Here is a 17,811-nt window from a genome sequence, read left to right as displayed (position 1 = left end):
GAGCGTCCATGGCCTGGAGCTGCACTCCCAGGAGTTACACGAGGTTTTCCCTTCCATCTTGGAATAGTAACTTCTCTTTCAAACAGCTTTAGGCGGTGGGCTGTATACATGCAGGACCTGCATCATCTCTGCGGCCTCTTTGGAGCCCCATCCATCCAGGGTAACGGTCTTGGTTTCGGTCTTGTTCTTCTAGGGATATCTACGCCTATTCCGGTCATTGGTTTGCAGGATGACTCCAGGGTGTTTGTAAACGGGACCTGTGTCCTCAACGATGAGAACTTCGTCCTCATTGGATCCTTCATGGCGTTCTTCATCCCTCTCATCATCATGGTGATCACGTATTGCCTGACCGTCCAGGTGCTGCAGAGACAGGCAACGGTGTTCATGTGCGGAGAGGTGCCCAAGCAGAGGAGGAGCAGTGTAAACTGCCTCAAGAAGGAAAACAACACAGAGAACATTTCAATGCTCCACAATCACGAGGGAGCATCTCACTTGAACTCTCCTGTAAATAAGGAGGCAGTGCTTTTTCGGAAAGGAACTATGCAGTCCATCAACAACGAGCGAAGAGCCTCCAAGGTCCTGGGCATCGTCTTCTTTTTGTTCCTCATCATGTGGTGCCCGTTTTTCATCACTAATGTCATGTCTGTCCTTTGCAAGGAAGCCTGTGATAAAGACCTCTTGAGTGAACTCCTGGATGTGTTTGTTTGGGTGGGATACGTTTGCTCTGGGATTAATCCCCTCGTATACACACTCTTCAATAAAACATACCGCAGGGCTTTTTCCAATTATATCCGTTGTCAATACAAGACCAGTAAAAAATCAGCGCTGCGGCAGAATCAGTGTCTGAATGTTGCTTCAACAGCTTTATATGGGAAAGATCTGACTTTAACTAGTTATCGAAACGGCAATGAACTTAATAGCATGGAACTAGATGAAGCTGAGGAGGGCCTTGAAATGCAACCAGGGACTTCAGAGCTCTCCATAAACAGCTGTAATGTTGTAAGTGAAAGAGTGAGCTGTGTGTAAAGGTGGCTCACACAGCCTTTTGCTACAGTGTTATCTGTAGCCAAAATATGTGTAAAAATGTAAGTGTTGGTCAAAGGACAATGTAAATATTGCATTCTGAACAAAGCTTTTTTTTTTTAAAGAAAAAAAAATAGTTGTCTTTCCAGTCTAGTACTTAAAATCATATATATTAATATACCGCAGTGAAGTTTAAGGTTCTATATTTACTGTTAATACTAGATCAGAACTATTAGTTACTTTGCATATGTCATGGACAAAATGTTTGAATTCTTCTTCCAGTGCATGAACAAAAATGCTGAATATTTATCTCAGGTGGCATTTGCTGGAGTTCAGAATGGCACGTTAATAGTTATATATCAAATACATACTATTAGACTTGGTCAGTATAACTTTCTTTTTCAAGTTGACAGTAAATATATACTTTAAATCCTCACCCCTATTTTTGTGCCGTGTAAAGACTGTACAGAAACCTGGCAGAGAGACGTCACAAAAACGTAGCAGCTGTGCAGGTACCTGGCCAGACATGTCCCGTTATGGGTAGTGGCATGCTGCCATGCTGGGGCAACCTTGCACTTCAAGGGACCTCTGGTCAATTTTGACTCCCACCCCAATGCTGCAGTTTTCTTTCCGTTCCCCAGGAGGCTCCGGGTCCCCTAAGGAAGGTGGGGAACGCCCTTCTGGTGTGGTTTTGGGATCCTGGCTGGGATCACTTGCACACTTGGAGAAGAAGCATAAGAAAAAGAGCGAACCCATGATCTGCTTCACTTGTTTTATAAATAGAGGGGCTCCGATTTCTAAAAAGCCATCCTTTGGTCTTACAGATAATCATCAGCTCTGGGGTGGGGCCAGCTGTGCTTGGGGTGGATGACACTGCCTTCGCAGGTTGCTTGGATGAGCAGGGTCTTTGGTTGACCTGGAGGAGAGCTCTCTGGCTTTGTAAGAGCTCTTGTCTTCTCAGTCCTCACGTCTATTTATTCCTTAGCTTGTTTAGCATTTGCTTTTATTTTTCAGCATCCTGGGACTTGCAGAGCTGGTGATAAAACACTGCCTTGGGTGTAGAGCAGAAGCTGCTGTGCGTGTGCTGCTGGCTGGGGTCAGGCCAGGCTGTGAGGTGCAGGATGTGTCTCCCTGGGGGATGCTGGGAGAGTGGCATAAACGAGGGGCCCTGCTCATTTCTCCCGTCTCAGGAGGGGGTGGACAGAACTGGATTATGTGACTGGAATTCATTTGCTGGTGACAGTTCAAAAGCAGACGGTGACCAGGGACAGGAAGGAAACAGACCTGGAGCTAGTCTACATGGAAGATTAATTTGGAATAACTTTTAAACTCGATTTATTCCATTTCACTCCCAAAGTAAATTATAGTATATCATATTAATGTCACTTACATCTTAATGAAAACATCCACATTGGGATTTAATGCATTTTAAGTAATCTGCTTTTAATTCACACTGTGTATAATTTGAATTAATTTTCCTCTGTGTTCCTGTGTAGACAAACCCTCCAAGGAATCGTGTCTTTCTGGCACTGTGTCTCTGGGGTGATGCTTCTCATGCGGTTTTCCTTGTGTAGACTATTCTCTAATGACAGATATCACCCATAAGGTTTTTCCATCTCCATTAACTAGCAAACAAATGCTGCAGTGCCCATCTAACATGGATGCATTTAGCATCACTAACAGCCTCTGGCTACGAAAATCCTCAGAACAGAAGAGCTTACACTAGGCATGGATAAATTGCATTTTACTAACATGAACTGCTTGTACTCTAAGCTTGCTGTGTTCATCCCACCAAAATTAACTTGTAGAAGAAATGGGAAATCCTGCTAGTGCTTCAGCAAAACGTTGTGCTGTTGCATTGCTGTGTGCAGAAACAACCTCTCTGAGGCCACTACTGAAACACGACATACAGGTTGCGTCTGGTGCTGGGTTGCTCTCAGCTTGGCACGTTGAAGTTGGTGGTCCTCTCTTCTCCCTCATCCCCTCCTGGGAAAAATCCATGGTACTTCCATGCAGGCAGGTGAGGTATCCCAGTGCAGAGAGTATCTTACTGTTTGCAGAAGGCAGCGGAGATGCACCACATGCCAAGCCTGCTGATACCGCCACAGGCTGGAACGCTCGAGGATCCACTTGCCTCTCCAAAAAGGTCAGGTAACCAGTAGGAAAAGGGCTGGCCAGAGACACGAACTCGTGCCTTCAGTGCCTGCCCTTTGCTTTGAGTCAGATTTGATTATCTCAAACAGTAGAGAAAAATCAGAAAGATCACATTGCTTTTTAAGTTGTTGTTTTTTTTTTTCCTTAGATGAATTCATAGCACATCTTTTCCAAACTTGTGTATCTGTGTGTATATATATATGTGAGGGTATACATATATATATATCCAAAAGCCAACCACAGATTTTGAAGTCATTTAGCAATAAGTTGCATTACAGTAGCTTCTAGAACATGTGTGAATAGGTCATGTGTGAATAGCTCATTTTTCACAGCATCCTGGAACGCAGTATTAAGCCCACACACAGGCACTGTCCTCGCATAGGAGCCTTCTTGTCTCACCTTGCCACTTCTGTTGTATGGGCAAAAAGGGAGCCTACTGTATTTGGATGTAAATAATAGGAATTGAACAGAGAATTTACAGAATTTTTATAAATGTTTTTAAAAAATTCAGCACCAGAACTATAAATACGTGACTGTGGCTACTCAGCTGGACCCGTTCTGATGTATGTCACTTGTTTAGGTAAACAGACAAGGGGACTGCCTTACAGCGCCTGCATTCTCTCCTGGCCAGCGGGTGATAACATTTTTGTGAATGGTTAAATACTGTCACTTGCCCAACTTCCTTTGGGTCATTCACATCAGGGTTTTGTGATGCTGCTATTAATTTATTAAAGAAAGTTTGTTGGTTTAATCACTCTTAATTTTTTTTCATGGTCTATCAGAAAATAAATGGATGAATGTGCCCTCCCTTTCTTTCATCTGTCCCCAGTTAACATCTTTTCTATGTGAAAAATATGTCATGACCAAAACACAAAACAACAACAAAAAATAAGGATAAGGATAACTTTCATTTCTCCTCCCACACTTGAAGTATGGCCCACAGTTGCTTAATCACAGAAATTAATGTCAGGAGATACCCTAACGCTTCCAACCCCGAAACTTGTCAAATATGAGGATGGTGATAAACTATTCCCCCTCTTCTCCTTGCTCCCTCCAGGAATAACTGTTAAAAAAGACATTTTTAAAAAATGCCTCAATTTGAAGAATGGATTTAGTTCTCTGCAACTTAACCAAAGTCAGGTTGTCCCCACAGCAGCTTTGCTTCTCCCAAGCTGCAGTCATTAACCACGGCGGTGCCTCGAGAAGCCCTGCCCTGGGGCTGTCTGGTGGGAGTACCTGCTGGAAGCTTTGTGTGAGTCCTCAGACCTCAGCTCAGGTATGGTTTACAAATAGCGTGTGTGATCGTGTTTTGTTTTGAGTTTGGACTGAACGCGTGAAAATAGTTCCTTGGAAATGGTGCTGTAGGCTGAAGCGTGTCGGTTGCTTTGTTTCTCAAACCAGATGGGAGATGTGCGGCCAGGCTGCCTGCCAGGCTGAGCCTGCGTGTGGCCGCTCCCACCCAGCAAGCAGACTCCCCCATCTGACTTGCCTCAGGGAGTCTACTCATGGAGTCAGCGCCTGAACTAGCACCTTTCTGAGCTGTGCAGGCTTGTGGCCTTCCTCACCAGAGGCCACAAGCAAGACTGGCCGTGTCTGCTCAGGCACAGCACCTTGTGGCTGAGCAACCTGGCTTCCAGACCCGAGCTTCCAGACACGACTTACATCTGTGACACATTGCCCCACACACCGTCTGGGGTGTAGCATCCATGGAGTCAGACATAGTGACTTTTGGGGACCTCTGGGGGGGCCTCAAAGACTGTCCTTTGAGGACAAGGGCCTGCTCCTTCAGTCCTGTGTTTGCTGAAGGGCAGCTACCCAGGGGCGGTGGCATTAGGGAAGCAATACTGTTCAGAGCCAATGCTGAGGAGCCTCAAGGCATCCCACCTGAGCACAGCTCTCCTCCTCCTAATGACTTGTGAGTCAGCAGTAGTTTTTATCTGAGTGATAATTTAATGGCGCTAGAGTTAGCTGATGCACAAGTAGTCGGTGTGAATAGTGTGATTAGTGCCTTTTTCTCTATAGAGACACTCATGTTAACCATTAGTGTCTTTCTTCTGGACGGCCCCACAAAGAGGTTCGTCACTGGCGTGGAGCATGGCCAGTGCTCTTCCCTTCCAAGTCAGCAGGCTGACTGCAGTCATCTGATGTGCTGGAGCCAAGAGGGCCCTGGGTACGGAGACACAATTTCCAAAGAAAAAACATATTTTAAGGAAACAAAGCAAATCACAAGCAGCTCTTCAGAAATACCATTTAGCTTTGAGCTAATGAAGGGTGTCTGATAGCCTTGCAGACCAATTATGCTAATCTGGCATTCCAAAAGCAGCATCCATCATGAGATAAAGATGCAGATGTCTCTTGGATGGGTTTCCTCCCTGGGTCACAGTATCATTAGGACAGATACACGCCAAGCCAAGAACCACACTTGGCTTTGTCTCCAGATCAGACTGGGGCAGAAAAAGTATCAGAAGCTTTTTCCTGGGAAAAAAGCACACAAAGACCACCAAGCATTGGGCAGGTGCAGCAGAAGAACAGAGATGGACAGATGTACGTGCACATCTGCACACACATTCCATCCCAGAGAGCAACAGGAGATGTCAGCATGCTTCAATCTTCCTTTGAAAAAATGGGAACATCTGGGGAGGAAACCTGTGATGAGGAGTTCAAAGGCAGCTACAGGTGTCACTGTGAAATGTGAGCTGTTCTAGTGATCATGTAGCAGTGGGGGTGCATGTACCAGAAAAAAAAAAAATTATTATTTTCAATTATGAAGTTGTTATTGACTGTTCTGCCTCTCCCTCATTTTTCTTTAAGTCTCAGGTCTTCCGCTTGTTTGCTTTTACCCACCCTGAAACTCGTGCTCTGAAGCTGTCGGAAGTCAACAAAATATCTGTGTGATGTGTCATTCCCTCTTGGCTGTGCAGGAGGGCTACAATCCCATAACAACATGGAGATGGAGAGTCTTCAGGTGAATGTTTTTAGATACATATAAGACAGACAATCAATGCAGCCAGGCACACTTGCCAATTAAAGAACCACACCAGAAGATCTTTAATGAACAGTCAAGTACGTGAGCTACACCATGGAAAACATTGCTCAAAACCATCCTAAATCACTGGTTCCGCTGATGGCAGGAGGATATGGGAGTACCTGGGGAGGGAGTGTGGCAACTGCAGGGTGCCCTGCGCAGCACACCCCTGCGGGCAGCCCCCTGCATGCTCCCCCCAGGAGGGCTCCTAAGGGATGTGCTCCACTCTTCGCTCAGCAGGGCAAATGCAGAACAGGCTGCAAAAGCCTGGCCTCCTGGCCCACAGCTTCCAAGATCTGGGGAGGCGCCTAGCAAGCAGGTAAGTGTCTAAAGGTGATGTAAGTCGAATAACTCTTGATTGCTCTGGGGTGGTGAAAGCGAGGGAATTGTACAGACTGCTCACAGCAGCTGATGAGTGAAAAATCATTGTGGAAAATTGAGACTGTGAAGAGATCCTTGTTACCTATTGCATCTCTCGGGAACATTGCCTTATGTTCTGCTTCCCCCAAAATGAAGGATCTCTTACATATAAAGACAATTTCCCCACAGTTTCCTGCAACAATGGCTGCTGCCTTGTCACTCCATTGGGCTACCAACACTTAGGTGTTCAGTGACTTGAAAAATGTATCATGCAGCATCGCGCAGGGGGGGCATGATAAATCCACTGTTGTGAACTTTCCTGTACTTGAATTGTAATTGGTTCAACAAACTGGATAAATTAATATTTAGTTAAAATGCAGCTTAATTATCCAACGTATTTTTTAATAGAATCTAATTGTGGCATTTTATTTAAATTGCTGATACACTAAAAACAATCTGTAGGCTGGTGCCTGTAGACCACTGTCTGGTTGCATTTGTTACAATCTAGAGCCGTTTTACATTTGTGTGTGATGCTGATGTTAGTGTGTCCTCCTACAGAAGAACAGGCGGGTGCTGGTGGTGGATGGGTGCTCATCAAAGCTACTGATGATCTTAATCAGAGTCCTTTCCCCTGACTGAAGTCTAGAACAGCTTTTCTGTGACTTTTTGGGGAGGAAGACTTCAGTGACCTGCCTGTGGACCCCATGCTTCCCAAAGATTTTGATACTGCTGAAAGCAACAGGTAAGTGCAAATGCCCAGCAAAGATCTCGGGTGTGTTGGCGTTTCCCTCCCTACAGGCAGCAATAGTTCATGCCCCAAAACATCTTCAGAGAGCACCCACAGGTCGCAGTGACTCACCTGTGAAGCCATGGCAATGTTCAACCCCCTCAGCTAAGTGCTCCCCCTTCTTTTTTGCAGCGCAGCGACGAGGCTGGCACACAGGTGGGCTAACCCTGAAATGAGCGTTTGTTCAATCTTGCACCTCTCCTTGGTGTTGCTGAAGAGGAAACTACCTGTGTCCTCTACCAGGCTGTCCTGCAGTGGCATGTAGCAAAGTAGTGGGATGCATTACTAAACGGGTGATGCAGCAAACCACGGCGAACAAATGGAGGTTTTTCCTTAGTTAGATCTTTACTTCTTAAGGGTAAATGAATGTGGTTGCCTGCGGTGCTGCAGTTCATTGGCATTTCAGCTTTAAAAAGCTGGGCCTGAGCTGCAGCCCCAGTGACAGGCACAGTGGGGGGATGCAAGTCCAAGCACAGGCACAAGGACCTTTTTAATGAGAAGAGAGTAGAAAGCTTGGCTTGTTCCTCCTGGCAGCCCAAGAGGGTGAGGACAGCTCTCCATCAGGACGTCAGGGAGTGCTTGTTCTGACTGAGGAGGGAGAGGAGCTACTTAGGCTAGAGGAAAACATTGGCATATAAACTAGGAATTAGAAGCAGGTTTCTAACAGGTGGAGTATTCCAGGCATGGGACTGCACTTTCTGGTGAGGCAGCAGTAACATCAACCAAAAAGTTTATTGAGGGCTCAGCTTTTGCGTTCCCACAGGGTTTTATGCTATAGGGGTACAGTGGGAGGGCCCAGCTCAGCCCTTCTGTCCCCAGCCTCCCAGCGGGCAGAGCTTGGGTGCCAAGCCAGCCATCTGCACGGCAGCACCTCTGACCTCCCTGGCGGCGCGTCCCAAAGTGTGGGAGGAACAAACATCTTGAAGCAAGAACACTGCTTTTATGCTACGGTCCTTCCAAGTCCTAGCAAAGCCATGAAAAATGCCACAATTTTGGAGGAAGGCAAGCGAGGCCATGCCAAGTCAGTGTGTCTTCTGCAAGTAGGACATGAAGTCAAGGCGTTGTGAAGGCTGTGTGTTCCCAGCCCTGAGCCAGCCCCAAACCGTGTGAAACAGTATTTCATGTGCATTCTCAGAAGCATCCAGAACCAACCAGCCTGGGTAGCCAAAGTTTGACTGCATGTAGTCACGTAAGTAAGTTTTATTTACCCGCAACAGCATTTTCATGGAAATTGGGAATTATTGGAGCCAGTCTCTGGAGAGCTGCAGCATTGAGGCAATGTCTTGTTGGGCTGGTGTAGCTGAGAAAACTGGTGAGCAGCCTTATGGGCTGAGAACCTGTTCTGTGCTTGTGCTATCTGACTTTTTTAATGTTTCTCTTTGTCACTCTGTTTTCCAGTGGCGTAGCCAGGATCTTCATGCTTTCGCTTCAGTAAAATAAATTGTGGGTTTGGCCTTTTAAGCTCTCTGTTGTTAAAAGTGGACTTAGCTGAACCTGGCAGGCATCATAATTACTCTTTTCTCACTGTGAGTGTTTCTAAATAAATTGGCAGCATGGGCACAAACTTGTGGGCAGCTACCAGCCAAGACCAATCTGAGACTCCCAAAGGCTGGGACATATTTCCAGTTCAACATTTAAGAGCTGGAATGTTGTAACAGAAAAGGCAAGGACTGGCCTCTCCTGGGCTCTATGCATCAGGTGGGGACCTCTCAGTGGCGCCACGGCTCTCCCAGGTTCCTTGAGGAGCTCTGGCTCTACAGTCAGACCCTGCAGGGGTGCAAAGGATGTTCGGGTACCTGGAGGCAGGATGGGGACCGCCATCTGTTGTCTCTGGTTTCTTTTCCTTTGTAAATTTTCTGTAGCCATTCCATGGAAACAGCTGTATGTGCTGGATAGTTTAACACACTGTGCATCTGTCTGCTGTTACTGAAGCTGCACTTGTGTGTCATTGCTATGCAGGGGGTGATGCTTGGGGAAGGGATGTTGATATGTCCAAGGGAGGCTGCAAACCTTGCGAAGATCAGGTTTTGTACAGGCAGACTGGCAGAAAAGGCCTGCTGTGGACTGCCATGGCAGTCAGCACACAGGTGGATTGACAGCAGATTCGAAGTAGGACGGAGCTGGGGGCAGTTGTACACTTAGTGCAGCACATGTTCACATGGGGTACTTGGCATCTTTGGATTTATCTGGCGTACATTCCAGTATAACCTTTCTTTCCAAAGGTGGGCAGATAAATAACTCTTCAGTCCTCTGAGCCTGACCCTGTTCCTGGGTGGTGAGGGACTGAGATGTTTACAAATTTTAGCCTTGAAGTATAGAGCTTCTGCTCCCAATAACATCATGTTTCTGTTTGGTGTGCATGTTTTCTCCACTACTTTGCAAATCTCAGTGGTGAACATTCTTCCACCCTTCATTTGTTTTTAAGTCATAAAGATATTTAGATAAGTGCATTCTGTTAAAGGAAGGCATTCCTGGTTTGTAAAAAGAAACAACACCCTGATATTTATTGCTTGGTTCTTTTCTAAATGAAAATTACTCCTGCAAGTCCCTGGTGCTTTGGTGAGGTGGGACATCCAACTGCACCAAAGGTGTGACATGCTTTTACCACCTCCATTCACAGCTTCCCAGGCAAGGAAAGGAAAAACAGTTTGCACATGATCACTGATGACCATGGCTTAAATCCCCCCTGCTGCAGCTGCAGGACTTTGGGGTGACCTTTCGCACCTTTCAGCAAAGGCAGGGCAGTGCAGCGTGATTCAGTAACTCGGAGAAAGGCGGAGGTGCTGTGCAGGCTCTTCTTGCTGTCAGAGATGGGTGCACGTGCTGAGGGTCGCAGCGGGGCTGCCACCATGCTTAAGGATGCACCTGCACTCAGCTCTCCGTCTCTCACCTTGAACTGTGAGGTTGTTTCCTGGGCATGTCAAGGAAATGTCAAGGCCATGTTTAGGATTTTAAAATTAGTTTCCTTTTTTTTTTTTTTTTTTTTTTTTGCTAAAATGGTGGTTTATTTTCTGAGCAGAGCAGTCCCATGCCATGCCTGGATCTGGATGAGGTCTAGTATAGGAGGCAAGCAGCCCAGGATGGCAGGGAGGCAAATACTCAGTTTTGGTGCAAAACTTGCATGGCTGTCGTTTCTCAGCTGGTTGTTTTACCTCTCCCTACGCTGGGAAGAGGATCTTGACACAGACGGTTTGCAGAGCTGTTTCAGCTGTTCAGACAGCTCAGCCACAATATGTTGCCTCAAATTGTTTTGTTAAGCACATGCATCAGCTGTACTTGTTTGCCTTGAAGCTATGAGAACCACAGACCCTCTTGAGAAAATTCAGCTTCTACATAGACATAAAGAGCTTGACAGTGCTCTCAAATGTACCCTGCTGCACAAGGCACTGAGCTGCAAACCTGCCGTTGCCCATGAAGCTCTTTACATTTTAGATGATATCATTAGTTACTGCACTCCCAAGGCTGTGACATGTAGAAGCTGAAGCCAGAAGGGCTGTGCCACTCCACTTTACATCCTTTCAAGATCTAGGTACTCCCTAGAGCTGCAGTGGCTTGTGGAAGGGTGCTGAGACCTGTGGAGGCTCCGCGATGGATGCTGAGACCCTTGGTGACTTGGGATGCAGGAGCTGATGCCAGAGGGAGGCAGGGGCTTGCAGCGGGGCTCGGTCCCTGCTTGGCTGAGCCTCCAGTTTGAGCTGATGGGGCATTTCTGTGGGTGCTTATGGTGAGCATGGGAGGCAGGGCAGGGGCAGGGGATGGTTTTAGCTAGCACATGCCATGGGGGACGCAGCTCCCGTCAGTGCAGCAGCGCTGGGCCACGGTCACGATGCCATGAGGCACAAGTAGTGGTGTTAGCCGGCAGTCAGGCCGGTGCTGAACGATGAGATGAAGATGTGACTCTTCTCCGCTTAGCAGTACAAAAACCCCCAAACTCATCTATTTTACAGTGAGAGAGCCATTGTCCCCTCTGTTTAATTTTCATGCCCTAAATACTGAATCCTGGCGGAAGCGATGCTGCACCTGCTTTCCTCCTCCTCTGCGTCCCAGCACAGATGCTGACACCCAGTGGCCGTGATGTTTCTAGCGCCTGTACGAGATGGAAAACTTCAGCAGGGACGCCTCAGCCGGTGAGATACAACTTTTACCTTTTCATTTCCTCAAGTGCAAGAGGAGTAAAAAGCTCCTGAGAGATGCCAGCCTCGCTTTATGTCTTTCAGCCATTGGCAGGTTATAATGGTTGAAACACTTCAAAATCCTGCATTCAGAGGCCAGTCAGAAAAATGAAAAAATATGAGGATGGATAACGAGGAAACAGAAGGTAAACTGGTTTTCAAATTATTCTTTTGTTGGCAGCTTGAAAATAGACCCCAGTGAGAGAAGGAGGTGATTTTGTGAGTTCAGAGACCTTGGCATTCGCCTTCCCTGTTTTGCTGCTTCCCAGAAGCAGTTAGAATCTGACAGACACAAATTGATTTTGCATTTCCCTGCAGCATGCACAGGATCGTGCTTTCATATGTTTGACAATTATTGACATTCTCTAGGGAAAAAAAGCTCTGTAGGAGAGGTTGCTTTTCATTCTTCAACAAATAGCTCTAAGACTTTATCAGTCAAAGACAGAAAAAAAGACTCTAAACTCAAGGGTATGCAAAGGAGTTATCTTTGTGTGCTTGGCAAAGACGTACCTCACCAGACATGTGGAGCTAAGAAGGTAAAAACACCGGGGAACTCTGTCATGAGATGGGAACAATAAGAGCAGAGTATACCAAAGGAGGAATTTTGAAAGCACTTTACTGAAAATATTAATTATGGAATGCAGCAAATTAATTAAACCACTGTAATGCAAATACTGTGCAAAAGAAATATGTAATTAGTGTAGTTCTATAAACACACGGGGGGAGAAGCATACTACTGAAATTCTAGCAAGGTTCAGGATGTTAGGAAGGACTAGCAGCTGGCCACCTATTTGGGTTAGATTTTGCGCATGCTGCAGATGTGATGCTGAGAGAAAGCGGGTGGGGGGTGTCTTGCTGCTGTTGCTGCAGTGAGGACCTTCTGCAGGGGCAAGTTTGGTGAGTGGGGAGCCCCACGCCAAAACCAAGCCCATCTTTCACTGCCTAAACACGCGTAGAAAGCTGCACCATACAGATACCATAAGTAGATGCACTTAATTTATCACTCTGTTACTAGGCAGGTTTCTAGGCAGGCTTCAGCCTAGGTTTTATATTTTGTGGTTACTGAAATAGCTCTGATCTTTTTTGGGGTGAGTTCTAGCTGCAGAGGTACAACATCCATTCCTCTACCACCTTTTACCTGTGCCTGTTCTCTTTCATTCTTCTTCCCTTCTTCCCTCTTTTCAGACAAAATTAGACTAGGAACTTTAACCCAGCTGAAGCCCCTCCAGCAGGTCAGGGTTGCCACCCCGTTTGGCTCCTCCAAAGACCTGTGCCCAGAGTTCCTGTGTGGTGGGGTGGGTGGGATTGTCTCAGAGGTACCCAGGGCAGCAGGGTGGGCGCTGGCTGCCTGCCTAGCTTTTCCCCTGGGGGAGGCTCTCACTGCGGCTCACCTGGTTTTACTAGACATTTAAACTGTTTAAGAGGCTGGCAGAACATCAGAGGTCTACCAGTAGTGGTGACTCTCAGTAGGACTCTTTCCAGTAGTTTTCTCTAGTGTTTTTTCTGGTTTTAACCATTATTATTAGTGTAGTAGCTGTTGCCCTGGCAGCAGTTCTGAAAACCCATAACCTAAATGCTACCTAGGTCTGGGTGTGCCAAAGTCCTCTCATTTCTGAAAGTACCCAAAAACCCTAGAACAAGCTTCGGTGAGCATCTCTGCTCATCCTAGTTTTGCAGAGCAGGAGATCCAGGCTTGGTCCTCCCGGAGATCGCCCTGCCCCGATGGCCCATCACTCTGCAGGGAAGCGCACACAGCCCAGCCTCCAGCTCCAGTCACAGCAAAGGTTCTGCCCTGTGCTGGCCAGGGGCAGCCGTGGGGTAGGGCTGTGCCCCTTGTCGGTGGAGAACAGGGAGGGAAGGAAGGGGACTCTGCAGCTGGTGGGGTGGCACCAAGCAAAGAGCTGTCTGTCCCATCGTACAGAGGAGGAAATGCCGTCCTGAGCCCCCTGCGCCTGGCCTGTTGCATGAGCTGTGTGTTCCTTGAATTGCTGTGATGACCATGTTTTGAAGATGTCAGCAGGCCAGGTGAACTGGGGTAGGAGGAGGCCCTCAGTTGAAGTTGTCACCTGAGAACTAATAACAGGAATTGGAAACCTTTGCTCAGACCTTACGTTAATCAGTGGGATCCCAGGCTCGGACCCTGCTAAGGTGGCCAGAGTGCGGAAACCAGTAACATGGGAGAGTTGTGATTCACAGGTGTGTGTGCTCATGCCCGGGGCTCTTCTGACTTCCATTCACACCTGCCGACTCGGGCCATTGCACCCAGCCGCAGTCCGTTTGGCTTTGAAGGTAAGCTGGGCAAGGCCAGTGTTGCAAACAAGCCTTGCACAAACGGAACGTGATCCCCAAGCAGCTGTGACCGTGGTGCCACTCAAATCGAGCAAGAGGTGCTTGACACAGCTGCTGAAGCTGGTGTGTGGTCTGCTGAGAAACTATCCAGTACAGAGCCACTGTGCTCACAGGTTATTGAAAGAATTAGCAATTTTCCATCTTACCAACTTCAACTAATGATAACTGTTCCCAGTTTCATCAGTCATGGTCAGATTCTAGCAGAATGCAAGCGCTTGCTTGGGAGAATTGCTAAGCAGTGAGAATAGAGTTTGCAGGCTCACATCAATGTGGCAGTCCAAAGGGCACCCATGAAAAGCACGTAAGTATCCCTCCTTCTCTTTCCTATAATACTGGTTTTTTTTTCTTTTGAGATGGCTTTTGTCACCAAAGGTGCATGCAACCATTGGTAGGCTCAGGCCAGTGATGGTTTATATGCATGATGCGTGCCTAGGATTATGGCAATTGGCTCTAAACCGCATCCAAAAAGAGGATGTATAAGCAAGATTCTGCAAGCTTCAGTCAGAAAAAGAAATTACCCTATCAGCTCAAGGACAGACACAAGCAAAGAGAAGTTTTAAAGATCCCTGAACTGAAGTCACACCCAAAGAAATCTTGGGTGGTTTCTGTTGAAACAAAAAGGTTGTCCTTTGCCTGCTTCCTGAAAACTGGAGGCTAAAATTAAAGATATTTACCTGGTCACAGGAGGTGGGGGGAACTTCAACACTTGTTTTTATGGGTCTTCATCAGCTTCCCCATCATTAAGTTGCTGCATGTCTTCACAGGAATGACTCACAGTTCACCAGGAAGGTGTGTGGACACTAACGTCACAACTTTTATCAAGACAAAGCTGGCATTAGTGTGCATGCACTGGATGTCAACTAAAGAGACACTGGCTCCTGTCTTTAACGGTAGGTGTACAAAGCTCTCTGGCTCTTTGCGTACGGGGTTTGCTCAGGACTGGACTAAGGAATACATGTATTTACATGCTCAGCGTGAGGAATATTCAGTAGCCACGCCAATGACTAAATAATGGAAATAACTGCTATGCAGACAACAGGGTATGGTGACATTTCCTACAACTACTGTTAGATCAGTCGGCCTTGCAAGCTTCCTTCTCCAATTCTAATGTGCTGCATTCATCAAGTATGTGAAATACACAGTATTTCCATGCTCAAAGGTATTTTTAAACCCAAAGCCATCCCAGGTTGGCTGACCAGAAGCTGCAGGAGATAGCAGAGGCAAAGGTTGCGTCTCCTCAAAATAACAACAGCCAGGAAACTTGATTTCTGCTCCAGTCTGTGCATAGACCCTTTTTTCTGGTGCTTTCCTCCCTTGGTTGCTCCCCAAATAACATTGGGTGGTTGCCCATTTAGCAGTGGAAGCAGCTGAGAGTGATTGAATAATTTTGCAGTTGGATGTGTAAGACAGCACTTGCTGTGTTGTTTTGTGCCTGATTGGATTAGCATGGCTCTTTACATAGCTGATTGACGCAAACCTGGTTTTCTCTCTGAGCTTCCACTGTTCACTAGAAATTCCCATTTTGAATAAATCCTCCTGAAAGAAAAAATGTTTTCTGGGTTGTTCAGATGAGATGAAAGCACACTAAACCTCTGGGTTTGAGTTGGGTAGTTCTTTGGCCAAAAAAAACCCTATCAGAATGGGCTTGGAGGATAGTGTCTCATCTACGGCTGATTTTTTTTTTTATTATTATTTTTAATTTTTTTTTTAATAAGCATCATAGGGAATGGTTCCTTAAAAATCAGTCAGGAATGTAATCAGCTGAATACATGGTGTTAAGAGACATCTTGGATGTTTCATTGAATTCTGGTACCAGTGCCTGCTTCCTAGAGAAGTTCCCACACTGCCTTTGCCAGAGTAACCCTCACTTCTCCTCTGAAGCATCTGTCTTTTGCAGTAGCTGTGATAGTGCCTTTTTACAGTGAAAGTTTCTCTCAAGGCCTCCGCACTTCAGCTTGGCAACAGATAAGGCATATTAATTAATGAAAAAAATAGCTCAAGTAGCTCACGTTCAGCATTTAGGTGCTCTCAGCAGGCTGTGTGTTTGGGGACTAGGAGGACGTGGTGAGAGCGAGGTGGGGTAGGGTAGCTGGATGCAGGGGTTTGTACCTAGCATTGTGTGTGTGCTGACCTTCAGCGTGTGTCCTGTTGACAGAGTCCTTAAAAAAAAAAAAACAACCCAAACCCACGGAACAACATGTTATCTTTATTCATGGCAGTTTCCACTGCCTCTTTTTTCTCCCTTGCCCTGTTATCAGAAACAGCTTGCTCCGGAGTCAGTTTAAAACTCCTCCAATGTTTTCCTGGGCCTGTTGAGGACTTGAATTGCAGTCACCAGCCTTGCAAATGGCAGCAGGTAGGGAAGACCCACATGGGCTATAGAAAGCTCAGGGCTTCTCGGCTGTCCTTGGGATGATGTTCTGAAAGCGCTCCATCAAACACAAGCGGTACAGCAGTCGCAAGCAGAGCTAGCATCCCGCAGATGCATGCAATGGCTTTCCTGCTGGGGATCTGAAATGGGCACAGCCTGTTATTCCCAGCACCGAGAGACAGCTGTGGACACACTACAGCATCCCTGTCGCACATCGCTGCATCCCAATGGCAAGGCGGGACGCATTTGCTTTCCACAGTCTTCTTGCTAGTATCTACACTTCGTTGAATTTCATGAACCAAAACATTTGAAAGGCGGATACAAAACAAAGATGGAGTGTGTGTCTCAGACTCCACGCTTTCAGCTACCAAATAGGTGTTGGTTCATCTCTGAGGACAATATTTCTATAGCCAATTCTCCCTCATCAGTGAGGCCTTAAAAGGCATATTAGAAAAGCTATCCACCTGCTTACATTATATGGCCATAAGGAAAAGATAACAGTTATCAGCACCAGGGGATCAGTTCTCTCTAAGTGATCCTTCAGGCCTGAAGAAAATGTCATCAGTACCAATAATGCGGATATGGGCAAACTCATCCGCTGCATCTGCTTTCCCCATGTGCCATCATTGACATGAATGCAAACAACTGGGATGGGAGTGCAAAGATAATGAGGCCTTAGCCCATAAAAATGGTACTTCTTTAACACAACCAGTACAAATCTCTGCTGCATGAGTGGTTTGGGGCAAGATAATGGCATTATTTGTGCTGCTGTGCACGCAAGTAACTTTGTTGTATTTAACAGAAGCAGGCTGGATTGTATGAGCAGGATTTGGGTCTCTACTGTGAGTTTATGGGTTGTTATAAGGCATTTCATATCGGAAACAGCCACACTTACAGGGCTGTTTCCTGAAAATAAACTGTTGTGTGGTGTCTAATCTTAGAGCATTAATGTTTGGCTCTTAGTATTTAATACGTCGTGTCATTTATAACTGTAGTCTGAGACACCCACATAAAAGCACATTGCAGGGACAGGCTGCCTCGGTGCTTACCTTTTCTTGCACTGGCCAATCAACATAAATACCATGAGGCTACTTGACAAACTCAGAATGAGTGGAATGAGGATAAATAGTTGCTTGTCTTCTTTTCTGGACACTGCAAAGACAAATGATAGCAAATAAGAAAACACTAGCTTCCAGATTGGGTCATATTACCTCTTACAAAGCCTGGGCTCGGATACAAACTTTGTTAGCCTACATTTATTTATTTATGTCATTATTACAGATATATGACAGGTATATGTTACTGTATAGGGTAACATACTGCCTTCAAGGTAACATACATCCTGCATATATATGTAGCCACTGCTATGTGCCTCTTCCCTGCCTCCTGCGTCTTGCAGCAGAGCCAGTGCACGTGGGGACAGCCCTATAGGGCCTACAGGGTGCAAAGCAGCTGATCTGTGGTGTGGGGCAGACAGGAGGATGTCCAGAAGAGAAGCTCTGAGTACCACATGCCCTCTCGTGAACCAGTCACTCCTCCATCACAGCTGTCCCTGCGCAGCAGGGAAAGG

At 46.5% G+C, this 17,811-nt stretch overlaps 2 protein-coding genes across 28 annotated transcripts in view; one reads left to right on the top strand and one right to left on the bottom strand.

Moving 5' to 3' along the window:
* Positions 1-17,811, top strand: part of HTR2C (5-hydroxytryptamine receptor 2C) — a 284,555-nt gene that overhangs the window by 258,091 nt on the left and 8,653 nt on the right. For 15 of the 23 annotated variants that reach the window (XM_080365988.1, XM_080365987.1, XM_080365984.1 and 12 more), the window contains 2 exons: positions 194-11,476; positions 11,567-14,760. In XM_080365988.1, the coding sequence (XP_080222114.1) occupies positions 194-1,026 (833 nt within the window). In that variant the 3' untranslated portion in view covers positions 1,027-11,476; positions 11,567-14,760. The remainder of the gene's footprint in view (positions 1-193; positions 11,477-11,566; positions 14,761-17,811) is intronic. The other 8 variants (XM_080365989.1, XM_080365975.1, XM_080365992.1 and 5 more) reach the window with 8 other exon arrangements.
* The window catches only part of IL13RA2 (interleukin 13 receptor subunit alpha 2), a 29,734-nt gene continuing 27,979 nt past the window's right edge, over positions 16,057-17,811 (bottom strand). For all 5 annotated transcript variants that reach the window (XM_080365996.1, XM_080365994.1, XM_080365998.1 and 2 more), the window contains exons 9-10: positions 17,291-17,393; positions 16,057-16,381 (exon numbers count right to left, since the gene is read on the bottom strand). In XM_080365996.1, coding sequence (XP_080222122.1) covers positions 16,339-16,381; positions 17,291-17,393 — 146 coding nt within the window. In that variant the 3' untranslated portion in view covers positions 16,057-16,338. The remainder of the gene's footprint in view (positions 16,382-17,290; positions 17,394-17,811) is intronic.

This window comes from Falco punctatus, assembly GCF_963210335.1.
Source record: "Falco punctatus genome assembly, chromosome: 15".
NCBI lineage: Eukaryota > Metazoa > Chordata > Aves > Falconiformes > Falconidae > Falco > Falco punctatus.
This window is presented reverse-complemented; position numbering and strand designations above follow the sequence as displayed.